This window comes from Pyrgilauda ruficollis, unplaced genomic scaffold, assembly GCF_017590135.1.
Source record: "Pyrgilauda ruficollis isolate IOZ18807 unplaced genomic scaffold, ASM1759013v1 scaffold37, whole genome shotgun sequence".
In the NCBI taxonomy this organism is placed as follows: Eukaryota; Metazoa; Chordata; class Aves; order Passeriformes; family Passeridae; genus Pyrgilauda; species Pyrgilauda ruficollis.
In genome coordinates this window covers 7756567-7768994 of record NW_024525156.1, presented here as the reverse complement: position 1 = coordinate 7768994, position 12428 = coordinate 7756567, and the positions used below count along the sequence as shown (strand labels likewise).

At 35.1% G+C, this 12428-nt stretch overlaps 1 protein-coding gene across 2 annotated transcripts in view; it reads left to right on the top strand.

Annotated features, from left to right (window-relative positions):
• The window catches only part of DNAH5 (dynein axonemal heavy chain 5), a 116004-nt gene that overhangs the window by 42023 nt on the left and 61553 nt on the right, over window positions 1–12428 (top strand). For both annotated transcript variants that reach the window (XM_041475929.1, XM_041475928.1), the window contains exons 26-36: window positions 459–521; window positions 1421–1659; window positions 2469–2709; window positions 3162–3361; window positions 4156–4309; window positions 4943–5106; window positions 5778–5934; window positions 6959–7171; window positions 7952–8176; window positions 9433–9605; window positions 10686–10864. In XM_041475929.1, the coding sequence (XP_041331863.1) occupies window positions 459–521; window positions 1421–1659; window positions 2469–2709; window positions 3162–3361; window positions 4156–4309; window positions 4943–5106; window positions 5778–5934; window positions 6959–7171; window positions 7952–8176; window positions 9433–9605; window positions 10686–10864 (2008 nt within the window). The remainder of the gene's footprint in view (window positions 1–458; window positions 522–1420; window positions 1660–2468; window positions 2710–3161; window positions 3362–4155; window positions 4310–4942; window positions 5107–5777; window positions 5935–6958; window positions 7172–7951; window positions 8177–9432; window positions 9606–10685; window positions 10865–12428) is intronic.

Sequence of the window (12428 nt, the reverse complement as noted above, 5' to 3'; positions counted from 1 at the left end):
TAGTTACCATGAACAAATGCGAAGACTAGGATTAATGATAAATTATGTTAGCATCACAAAACTCTTCTTTCTTTCTGATATATGTAGAAGTGACTTAAGCTCTCACATTCTTTTTCATTAGAATGAATGAAGGTGAACTAATCTTGCATCATCTTTTAAGTAATGCTGTCTTTTACTCAAAAAATGAACTATGATTTCCTAACTTTTGTAGTGTAATGAAAAATTTCTGCATTAAAAATACAATTAGTTGCCTTATTTGAATTTTTTAAATCCATTTTTAAAAAGTGTTTGTTCTGGTATGTTAACTGTCATCCCTTGGTTCAGTTGATATCTGATCTGGGGAGGGGATCTGAAGGCTGCAAAAGTGTTTGAGGTTAGCATTTAGAAAGTGCTGATTAGAAATAAGTTGTGGTTATTCTCATACTATAAATTGATGATTTTTTTTTTTTTCCTTTTAGAATGGGCCAATGGTGATTGGTTTAACACCTCAGGAAGCCAATGACAGGCTTACTATATTCCAGGTGCTGTTAATTTCAAGATATAACTTAATACTTACAACAAATGGGCTTAAAGGCTCTTAGAAGGAATCTCAGTTGAATGAATTTTCATTGATAGATAGGGTTACTGATTTGTCAAAGTCTGTTTTGTCTTAGTGAAAGCTATGTTGGAATTTTTCTATGCATTTGGAAGGAATACTGTTAAAATCTAAATTTTTTAGTAGTCAACAGAAAGGCTGCATAGATAATGAGTAACGATTGCTAGATACAATATTCTGATGAGAGCCTTCCCACAAGTTTAGCATATTTGATTACAGGCTATTCTTGTGTTCATTACTGTGCTTATTTTTTTCCTTTTTGGTTGAAGGCTGTCTTTCTGTCATTATTAATATCTATTCCTGCACTAATGCTTCTGCTTTTCCCATACTGCTATTCATTTGACTTCCTGCTATGTTCCCTGAGTTGTATTGCAATTGACAATTAAATTATGTTTTTCTTTGCTTCTTTAATGGTAGTAATTCTTCCTTCAACAGTCAATAAGATTTGTACAGCATACTTGGAGAAGTAGAATTTGCTGTATCCACCTTTTTATTTCTTTGTGTGTCATGCTTCACCTCTTTCAAGTGCAGCATTTATTGTTCTGTCACTGTGCCACATGAAGTAAATGGTTTTCCTGTCAGCTTCTAAAGATGTGGCTGCAAGCTAGCTAAAAGTTAGTTTTCTCAAGAAAATTGTTGACAAAACTGTTGACAGTGTGAGCCTGTTACTGTCTCTCTATATCTTTCTATTATTTCCTAGATTTTAGTCTAATTCAGCTCTAATCATCATTTCAGGTCTTGAATATTTAGTAACTTTTATTAACTTCTAATTTATTTATTATTATTGAGCTATTTTATTTAACTTTTTTTCTTTTTCTTTCTTAGAATCGATGTGACAATCTCTTTCGGAAATATATTACTTGTACAGGTGGAGAAGATCTTTTCGGTTTGCCAGTTACTCGGTGTCCTCAACTGCTTCAAATAAAGAAGCAACTGAATCTGTTGCAGAAACTCTATAATCTATATAACAGTGTCATTGACACAATCAGTGGCTACTATGACATTCTTTGGTCGGAATTAGACATTGAAAAAATTAACAGTGAACTTACAGAATTTCAGAACAGGTGAGAAACTGCTGCAGTGTTAAAGTTGCCTAAAATACTTTTTGAATATGATTATAATTGGTTAGCACCAATAATCATATATGAGCATGTATTTATTTAGTGAGGCATAAAAAATGTGAATTTAAATTGAAAAATATATCCATTAGCAACATCATAAAGTCGAGGAAAATTTAGATTCTAAATGCTGAGCATTGTTGTTCCTTAGAGAGATTCTTGGCTATCTTTTTAAATAAGCTTGCAATATATGTTAAAATTGTTACTTTGTTATTTTGTTCATGAGGGAGAGTTTCACCTTTTTGTTGTAGTATTGTTGTTCATGAGAGACAGATTTATGCTAGATGTTGAAGGCAAGTTAGTGAATTGCTGAATAGTTTTTCTACAAAATGAGTTATATTGCATACATAGAAGCCGAACTTTTCATCAAATCAGGAATCAAAAAATTTAAAGAATTAAACCCTGGGGAGCAGGGTTTTTCTAGAGCTCAGAGCAGTGCATATCATCAGTCTCACCAAAAGATGAAATCAAGATGTAGAACATTTCAACTGATTTTGAAGATCACTTGCACAGAGTTAAATTATGCAGCTACACTCCTTAATTGAGAGGCTGTTGCTGCCTACCTAGCTATCAGTTATTGAAATAGACTGGAAACAGATTTTCTCACATGGAGAAGCACATACAGAAACTCCAAACTAAAGGTAACCTGAATTTGGAACACCTGAATATGTGCTCTGCTGTTAAAACCATGCACTGTGGCTTTAAAGAAAGAGAATTTGAAGCTTTTTGAAAAAGCTTGCTTTATCTCCATGTAGGTGCCGTAAACTCCCTCGTGCTGTAAAGGAATGGCAGCCTTTTCTTGACCTAAAGAAGACTATAGAGGACTTCTGTGAATGTTGCCCATTGCTTGAGCACATGTTAAGTAAAGCAATGATGCCTCGGCACTGGAAGCAGATTATGGATCTCACTGAACACAGATTTGACGTGGAGAGTGAAACATTCAAACTGAGGAATATAATGGAAGCTCCACTATTAAGATATAAAGAGGAAATAGAGGTATTGTGAAGGAAGAAATATGGAAACATGAAACCAACAATCTACTTGTATAGTATAGGAGTACTAGAAGCAAGAAGGAAATAAAAACATTTCTATAGAAAGCACAGAGACATGGACTATCACTTCAGGTTTTTGTATAAAATTATGACACAAGTATATTGCGGTGTCACCTTTTTTTTTAATCGTGCCATTTGTGAGGTGCCTTGCTTTGTGACATTAAACTTATGAAAAGTAATCACTATGTTATTATTTTATTTCCCCTCCAGAACTGATTAAACTGTGATGTGGTATACAGATTATTAGCTATGGTGTTTGTATATCTGCAGACCTTTCCACTAAATAGTTGTTCATAAGCCTAATGTTACCTAGTGTTAAAGGAAATAAGAACTCTATTCATATACCAGGAACTTGAAGGATTCATATCTTGTTTTGACATCCTGTTTATTTAAAAGGATGTCTGCATCAGTGCTGTGAAGGAGAGAGACATTGAGCAGAAGTTAAAACAAGTGATAGCTGAATGGGATAACAAGATGTTTAACTTTGCAAACTTCAAAACTCGTGGGGAGCTTCTTTTAAGAGGTGACAGCACATCAGAAACAATTGCTACCCTGGAGGACAGCTTGATGATTCTTGGTTCTCTCATGAGTAACAGGTAACAGGAAATGGAGGGAGGGAATGGGGAGAGAGATGAAAATATTAGTGAAAGGCTTTGTTTTAGTGAACAAATCTATCACAGAAAAGAAGGTGAATAAACATCTAGATAAAACCTAAGAGCTTGCTTGTCCTTGAGCTGTTCATGGGCTAGTTCTTATTGTATCTAGTTTATCCCCCCAATAAGTTCTCTTGAAAACATGTAGCTGCAGCTCAGATTTCCTGAAAAAACAGCTGAAAAGTTTTCATTGATGCAAGAAAGTGGGGACATAAGAAAGAACACTGCCTGGCTATGACAGGCATACTATGGGTGTGACAGGCACAGCTACTCTGCCCCCGTGATAAGTCATTGCCTCATGCCAAAGGTGCTGAAAATCCCAATTAAAGTGGGCTTCAGTTTGTCTGGTTTCATATGCCAAAAGACACAGATAAATAAAGAACGCAGAACCTGATCATCTGGCAGATTCTCAAAAGCAGGCGTTTAGGAGAGTTCAGGAACTCTGAGTTTACAGCTTTCAGGATGTTGACTAATCCCCTTTACCTTAGAGTGAAATTGAAGTCTTGCTCTCACCCTACTTCTGTGCTATGCACCATGTGTGCACAGCAGCAAGTTGGAGCTCACTGGATTTACAGCTGCCAACTAGCTGAATTAAATTTTCATACTTTCACTTGTTAAAAATTTTAAGCGTAAAACTAATCCTCATCTTAGCAGACTCATATGCTGCTTTTCAAGAGTCTTGTTTTCTTAAAATAAAGAAATGCCTCTCTTTTTTATTTATTTTTTTTAAATTGTAGATTCAATACACCATTCAAGACACAGATTCAGAAATGGGTGCACTATCTTTCCAGCACAACGGATATAATTGAAAACTGGCTGACTGTGCAGAACTTGTGGATTTATTTAGAAGCTGTTTTTATTGGTGGTGATATAGCAAGGCAGCTTCCAAAGGTTTCTAGATATGCCTTTTTTCAGTTTTCTTATCAACATTTTAAGAATAAAACTGAACTGTGTTGTCATAATTGATGCAGTAACATAAATTTAATTTCTTTTAGTATTTGACAAAACTAATCTTACTAGGAAATTAGATAAGCAGTGCTGATGGAAGACATGGTGTTAGAAAGAATAAGAAAATCATGTGATCTGTTTGACCTTTTGATTTCTAGACTGTAAAGCTGTTAACTAATATGTATTTAAACATTGTGCCTAGTAGTAGCCTTGTGTAGTAACATAGTAGTACCTAGGAATCCTTATCTTAAACTTTCCTGCATGGCTTTTCAAATTAAAAATGAACTTTAGTTTTAGGAAAAAAAAACCAAACTTCGGCTTTGAAGCTTCAGTTCAAGTATGAGTTTTCTGTCTTTCTCTCTAGAAATGTAAGAGAACGTACATAGTGGGCTTGACAGCCAAGTATAAAATAAGCTCTGTTGTGTAAGCAGAAAGAATTGTGTCTAAGCTGAAATACTTCTAGAAGACATGCTGTTGAGTTTACTGGGTGCTGTTTTTGGAAGCAGGTGCCTTTTCCCTCTTCTCTCTTCCTTCCTCCATTTCTTCCATTCCACATTCACTGTCATGTTTCAACAGGAAGCAAAGCGTTTCTCTAACATTGATAAATCCTGGGTAAGGATCATGACCCGAGCTCATGAAACACCCAATGTTGTTCAGTGCTGTGTTGGAGACGAAATAATGGGACAGTTATTGCCACATTTACTGGAACAGCTTGAACTTTGTCAGAAATCACTCACAGGGTAAGATTACTACAAGACCATGTTCTTGGCCAGATGGTAGAGTGTTGTGTAACTAGGGAATGAGCAATTGCCCAAGTACCGTCCCATGAACTTTAAAAAGATCATTTTCTTATTCTACTATGAAAGCAGTTAACTGAGCAAACAAATTAGCAGGATAATACAACACTTCCAAAGAAACCAACTCTTGTATAAGTATTTGATTTGTGGCTAAAGTGTCACTCACTATCTCTTTTGAAACCAAAGCTGGTTTCAGCCTAGTTTCGATCCAGAAGGCACTCTAGATTTGTGTGTCCCATTCACACTTTTCACAGGTCTGGGAGACATTCAGCTTGAGAAATGTAAATAGCAAGTAAAAGAGTTAACATAAAAATATTTTATTTCAATTTAGTTTCTTTCCCTTTTGCTGGTGTTTAGATTATAGCAATAAAAGTTTTCCATGAAATGATTTCTGATACTAAGAAGGTAGCTTTAAAACAGATGCGTAACACGAATGTATGATGGATAAAAATTGTCATAGCTACAGCTAAAAATTGTGTAATAAATGTGAGAGGAATAATTGTGTAAAATGGTGAGAAATACCACTTTTAAAGAGGAGAGGGATGTATAAATTAACCCATATCATTTACCATCTACTCCCTCCCGGCTTCTCTACCAATTTTTAAAAAATACAGGTACCTGGAGAAAAAGCGCCTGCTATTTCCACGATTCTTCTTTGTGTCAGATCCTGCTCTCTTAGAAATTCTTGGCCAGGCATCCAACTCTCACAATATACAGGCACATCTGCTGAATGTGTTTGACAACATTAAAACCGTCAAGTTCCATGAAAGGGTATGTACTGCCCACACCTCAGTGTTACATACCTTCACATTAACAATGTGTGATACTTGCTAAATTAAAGAGCTACTTGGTTCGATAAGGCATTCTGCTGTTTTACTTTTTTCACTAACTATTTGGTGCTGAATAGGCTTTCTTCATTTAAGATTTGTTTCATATCCTCATTTATAATGTAGTAAAACTTCATGTAGAATACCAAAACAAAAATTTACACCAGTGCTTAAATTTCAGAAAAATCCACCCATGTACTGAACTTTTTTCTGTAGCTTCCTCTCAAATAAGCTTTTGAGTCTTTACGGGCTGATTTGTATATTTACATTGCCTGTATTTGTATTTTTCCATTCATTGTTTAATTGCAAGAAAAAGTGTATATACTGTCTCTCCTGTTTCTGACCTGCCCTTACTATAGCTTCACACACAGTGTTTGAAGAACACTTTTTTATACCTTTTGCAAGAACAGATAGCAACATTTTCTCCTTATGTATGCATTTTATTAGAAACTAATTACCTGCCCATGCTTTTGAAATTCCTTTGATTGCCCATGTTCCTTAACTTTTCTGTTTTCATTATTCTTGATTCTAAGGCTGTAAATTTTGTTAGACTATTAACCCACCAATAATGGGGGAAGGCTTCCGTTATTGTGACTGTAAAGTGCATGTTGTTAGAAAATCACAAAATGGGTCAGGTTGGAAGAGACCACAGTGGGTAGTCTGATCCAGCCTCCCTGCTCAAGCAGGGTCATCCTAGAGCACATGGCACAGGATTGCCATTGAAACTTTAGTGAGATTCAGGAATTGTCAATATATTAGGTTTTTGTCTCCTTGTTTATGGCAGTGTTTTGTTTAAAGCCTTTCTGCATAGCAAAATAATGATTTAGTAGTCTTTACATTTCATTGAACAAGCTGATATGATTTATTAGTTACTTAAATCAGTGAAATTGAGTTATTGCAGGAAAAAATGAATTCTTGTAAAGAGAAATAGTATATCTATAAACACAAGACATTTTTTCTTTTATTAGATATATGATCGTATATTGTCAATTAGTTCAAGAGAGGGTGAGACTGTAGAGCTGACTAGACCCGTAATGGCTGAAGGTAATGTGGAAGTTTGGCTCAGCTCTCTGTTGAAGGAATCCCAGCTATCACTGCATCAAGTTATTCGCCAGGCAGCTATGGACATTCAGGAAACGAATTTTGAGATTACTGAATTTCTTTCTACTTATCCAGCCCAGGTACTATCATTGTTAAAGGAATGAAGAATTATTCCCCGATATCTCTCTGTTTTTTTTTCTTGTCTTTGCATTCAAAGTTGCAGCCAGTGTTAAATACAAAACTAGCATTTAATTTTATTTGAGTCATCTCAGTCTTTTAAGTTTCAGCTTCACATAGCTGAATCCAAAAGAAGATAACTTGCCCTAAAGCTCCTGTTTAAAAAGGAAGCTGAATGCAATAAATTAGCATAATGAAATTAACACTATTTCTTTACAAGCTTAATACTTGACTACTGGAGGAAAAGTAGTAAAATTGTATGTTTGTTCATATATTAAGGATAATGCTCAAGACTGCTAAAGATATGAAACTGAGAGTGGTGTTCAGGGAAAACGACTTTTTTAGTTGAAGCTTCACTTGTGATCAGGAATGTTGGAGATGGAATAAAGACTTTGTGAATTACTAGAAAAATGTTTCAAATTGAAGTAATTATTCACTGGCTAGTTAGTATTTATATAAAGTATATTTGTTACATATAATATTTTTATATATACTGTAAATTATATTGACCAGTTGTATAAGCAATGCACTGTAGGCAGTATCTACAAGACCGAAGTCCAGGCTTAACTACGCATTTATGAATGCAGCTGGGACACACAGAACATGACCTCTGAATGAATGCATGGAAAGTAATTTTATACGTATAGTAGGAGAAAAATTTCTTTAGTTTTTCTGAGTCTGTGAATGTACATTTTAGGTGAAAGAGAAAAGATTATGAAGCATATACTTCTATGTTTCCTAAGGTCGGTTTATTGGGGATCCAAATGATTTGGACAAGAGACTCAGAAGAAGCTTTGACTCTTGCCAAGCAGGATAAAAAAGTTATGCGTAAGACAAACCAGTTTTTCCTGGATCTTCTGAACATGTTGATAGATATGACAACAAAGGACCTTAGTCCATTTGAGCGAGTTAAATATGAGACATTAATCACTATTCATGTGCATCAGAGGGACATTTTTGATGGTCTTGTAAGTATTAAAAAATTAACAATGAATTACCAGGGGTTTTCAACGTAATACAATGTGAAATGATAAGAAAATATTATGATACCTATGAACTGCTTCTTCATAAGATAAACATTTAATTTCATGACTGTAATGGTTATGTGTACTGAAATATTATAAAAGTGCTGATGCTGCTTCAACCAAATCTTAATTTCCTTTTAAGTAATTCATTTGGTTTTCCTCTCCCCAAGCAGTAGCAGAATTTTGTCATGTTTCATGTTGGTCCACTAAAGTTAATAGTGCCTCTGTAGCATGATCAGTTAGGGACTTCTTTTTCCTCATACATTTTGTTGCAAGTAATTTTCCTTTTTCTGGATTGCATAATAAATTTCTACAAGTAAATAAAATGAATAGAGAATTATAGTAAAGGAAAAAGCTGCTATTCTCTCTGTTCTAGTTTCAACTAAAATTCATACCTAATTATTAATTAGGGATTTTTTTGTTTACTTTATGCCTTCTCATGATGACACAGGCTCCTAAAATAAGGAAAATGAAAGCGTTTAGCTTGATCAAACTTAAATCTAGGCTACTTTTTTACCTATAGGAAGTCCTGGACCTGATTCTGAAATTAAGCTGTCCAAGAAAAGAATTACTGAGTTTTGGCCCATTATTAATAGGCAGGCATTTATATTTTAGTTATAGAATAATTTGTTTCTAGTATAATCATTTTATGTAAAGTGTAATTTTTAGATACAAACTAAATGATGTTTTTAAAATCCTGTTTAATATTCAATAGAGCAACAGTCACTTATTCTCAGTTCTCTTGCATTCATTAGATAGTATCAGCACCATGACACTGCCATGAAATATCTTTTTTCCCAATATGCATGTGGTTTCCTACAATTCTCATAGCAATTTATAAAATCAAATATCACATTATGTGCTTCTGACTCATGTAAAAGTAAAGTGGTAGAGAGGACTAAAAGGAATGGCAAATTTAAGGTTAAACTGAAATTACTCCTGTTTGAGGCTTTTGGACTGTTAATTTGTATTTAGAATTTTGACACACTTGTCTAAAGCCTGAAGTTCCTCTGCCTAAGTATGTGATTGAAGAATAACACATTAGCAATTTTTGTGGTAAAAATCCAAATAGATTATCCACTAATATTTCACTGTGTTTGCAGTGCTGCCTTTGAATCTGCTACTTAGATGACATAATGTAAATGTGAAAGTAAATGTTAACCATGAATGCCACAGCCTTGTCTTCCCTCTCTTCTCAGTGCTGCATGCATATCAAGAGCCCTATGGACTTTGAGTGGCTGAAACAGTGTAGATTTTATTTTAATGAAGACTCTGATAAAATGGTGATTAAGATCACTGATGTGAGCTTCACATACCAGAACGAATTCTTGGGCTGTACTGACAGGCTTGTCATAACACCTCTTACAGACAGGTGAAAAAGACTAATTTTATTCCTTTATTCTTTGCTGCCAGACCTCAGCTTTTACAAGAGCAATTTTGTCATTCCTGTTGGATGCACATTGATCTCTGCAGAGTTTATCCTTCACAGTCTTGTCAAAGTCAGTACTTTCATATGGAATGCTTCAATATTTTTGTTTCTGTGCTGTATAATGTGAATAATTTCCAACTTATTTTCTCCAGCATACTTGCACTGGTCCCCACATACGTAATGTAAGTGACCTTCATTCTTATGTACATGAAGCCAACATACCTGAGGATCTGATATATCCAACAGCTAAAATATGTAGAGACACAGGACAAAACTAGGTGTTTACAGACAAGCTAATGAAAAGAGCTAAGAAAGAACAGACAGGAAAAGCAATTTTTACTCAGCTGCAGTAGTTTGGAGATCTTTGATCTAAAAGGATGTTGAAAGAATTCCAATCCTATTAACAGAGAGATCTACCTGTCTAACTCAAATAGCACAAAGAATGCTTTATAACCTAGCATTGGCAAAATAAAGGCATTTATTGGTTGTGATTATTTTTTTTTTAACTATTCCATAGAAAAAATTCTAGAGCTAGTCTTGATATATAATTGTTAGCTGGTGTTTTGCTGCATTATGCATAGATGTTTCATTTATGAAAAAGAGATGCACTGTGTGATCAAATTTCAAAGATGGACAAGAAAGGAAAGGTTAGATGTCTTTCATTATTGCACTCCACATTATAATGTATTTCAAAGCTACTCCAGATTCAATAACTCAGTATCCAAGCTATTAAAACTAAATTAGGCAGCATCTCTGTATCTGCTTTCTTCCCTTTTTGTGATCTTTCAGGTTGCTGATAATTGAGGATTATCTGTTCTTTCACTTTATGTATGATGAAATGAACCTTAATATGCCTTGCATCAGAGACCAAGTGAAGGGGTTTTGTCCTTACTGATCTAAATTGTAATTAGTGGAATATAATTTCAGCACTTCCCTTTTCTCCTTAAATCAGACCTTGTGTAAGTCCCTCTAGCACTATACAGAAATGTGTCTGCTGCAGCCTGATTGATTGTTGCCTTTTAGATGTTATATCACTTTGGCTCAAGCTTTGGGCATGAACATGGGTGGAGCACCTGTGGGACCTGCAGGAACTGGAAAAACTGAAACCGTGAAAGATATGGGACGATGCCTTGGAAAATATGTAGTGGTCTTCAACTGTTCAGACCAGATGGATTTCCGAGGACTTGGGAGGATCTTCAAAGGTAAGATGTGGACCAAAGATAAGCTGTTGGCCAAACAGTCAATTGTTTTCTGGGGTGCACAAAGCACAGTATCACTAACTGGGCAGAGAAAGTGATTGTTCCACTGTACTCAGCTTTGGAGTGGCCACATCTCAAGTACTCTGTAGTTCTGGAGTCAACAATACAACAACATATAAAAATACTGGAATGTATCCAAATGACAGCAAAAAAGGTGGTGAAAGAGCTAGAGGACATGATTTAAAATGAGCAGCTGAATATACTGTTTGCTTTGCTTTGAGAAAGAGAGACTGAGGGGTACCCTCATTGCTGTTTACGACTTCCTCATGAGGGGGAGTGGAGATGGAGGTAATGATCTCTCTGGTGTCTGAAAATGGGATATGGGGGAATGGCTTGAAGCTGCAGGGGGTGAAATTCAAGCTAGGTATGCACTGTGTAGTCAAGCACTGGAACAAGCTCTCCAAGGAAGTCATTTGGGTCTCAAGCCTGTTAATGTCCAAATAGTAATTAGAAATGATCTTTATATATGGTTTAACTTTTAGATACACCTTTGTGGAGTCAGTAGTTCTACTTGTTGATCTTCATGAGTCCTTTATAAGTCCTTTATAAGTCAGTCCTTTATCTTCTGAGATATGATTTTATGAACTACATGAAAGTTTCAAAGGATAAAAGGACATCTCCATGAAACAAGGTTGACACATAACTGGCAGATGGTTTCAGGCTTCTAATAAATGCAAGTAATTAATATCTTGCTATGTGTATAAAATACAGTTGCAACACTGTCTTCAGGAAATAGAAATGTCTGAAATCATTTTATGAACAGTTTATGAAAGGATAGATAAAGTCACTTAAAATGACCTAAAGTCAGAAGGATAACTGCTGCCATGAAGAGAAAATGCTATGAAATTTATTGCTGAACTGGTGGGATGTGCTGAATTTTGATATCAGAATTTTGTCTCAGTCAAATATTGAAGTTTCTATCAGTAGAAGGAAATGCATGGGTAGTTCTAGATATGTTAAAAACAATTGGCAGAGCTCACTGAAGTTGAGCTCACTGAAGTTAGGTGCAAGATGACATTTTTTAGGCATCTGAAATTGATACCTGTCAGTCATGGCAGATGTTAAATTAGAGATCAAATGGAGGTTCTTGATTATGGTATTGCTTCAAGTGACTGTATCTATGATTTTGTTTTGTTTTTCCCAAAAACTCCAAGGAAAAATACAGTTCTGGAATAGACTGACCTCCAGCTTCTTGATGCAACTGTATTGTTCATTTTAATATGTACGATAAGCTGTTGACAGCCTGTCACATTTTCATAGAATTACTGGAGGAATTTTTCTTTGGGGGGTAAAGAGGGACAGGAAAACATTCAAGATAAAAGAAAAAAATGAAAGAACATAATGTGCTAGAAAATCTTAAGGACTTGGTGAATTTGTATTTTCTTACTTGAAAAGGAATTAAAATTCTTCTCTTTGTTCCTTTCCCAACCCTCAAAAATAAACACTTTTCCCCCCCTCCCCTGCCCCGAGATAAATTAACATAATTTTTGGCTTGTGAATTGCACCA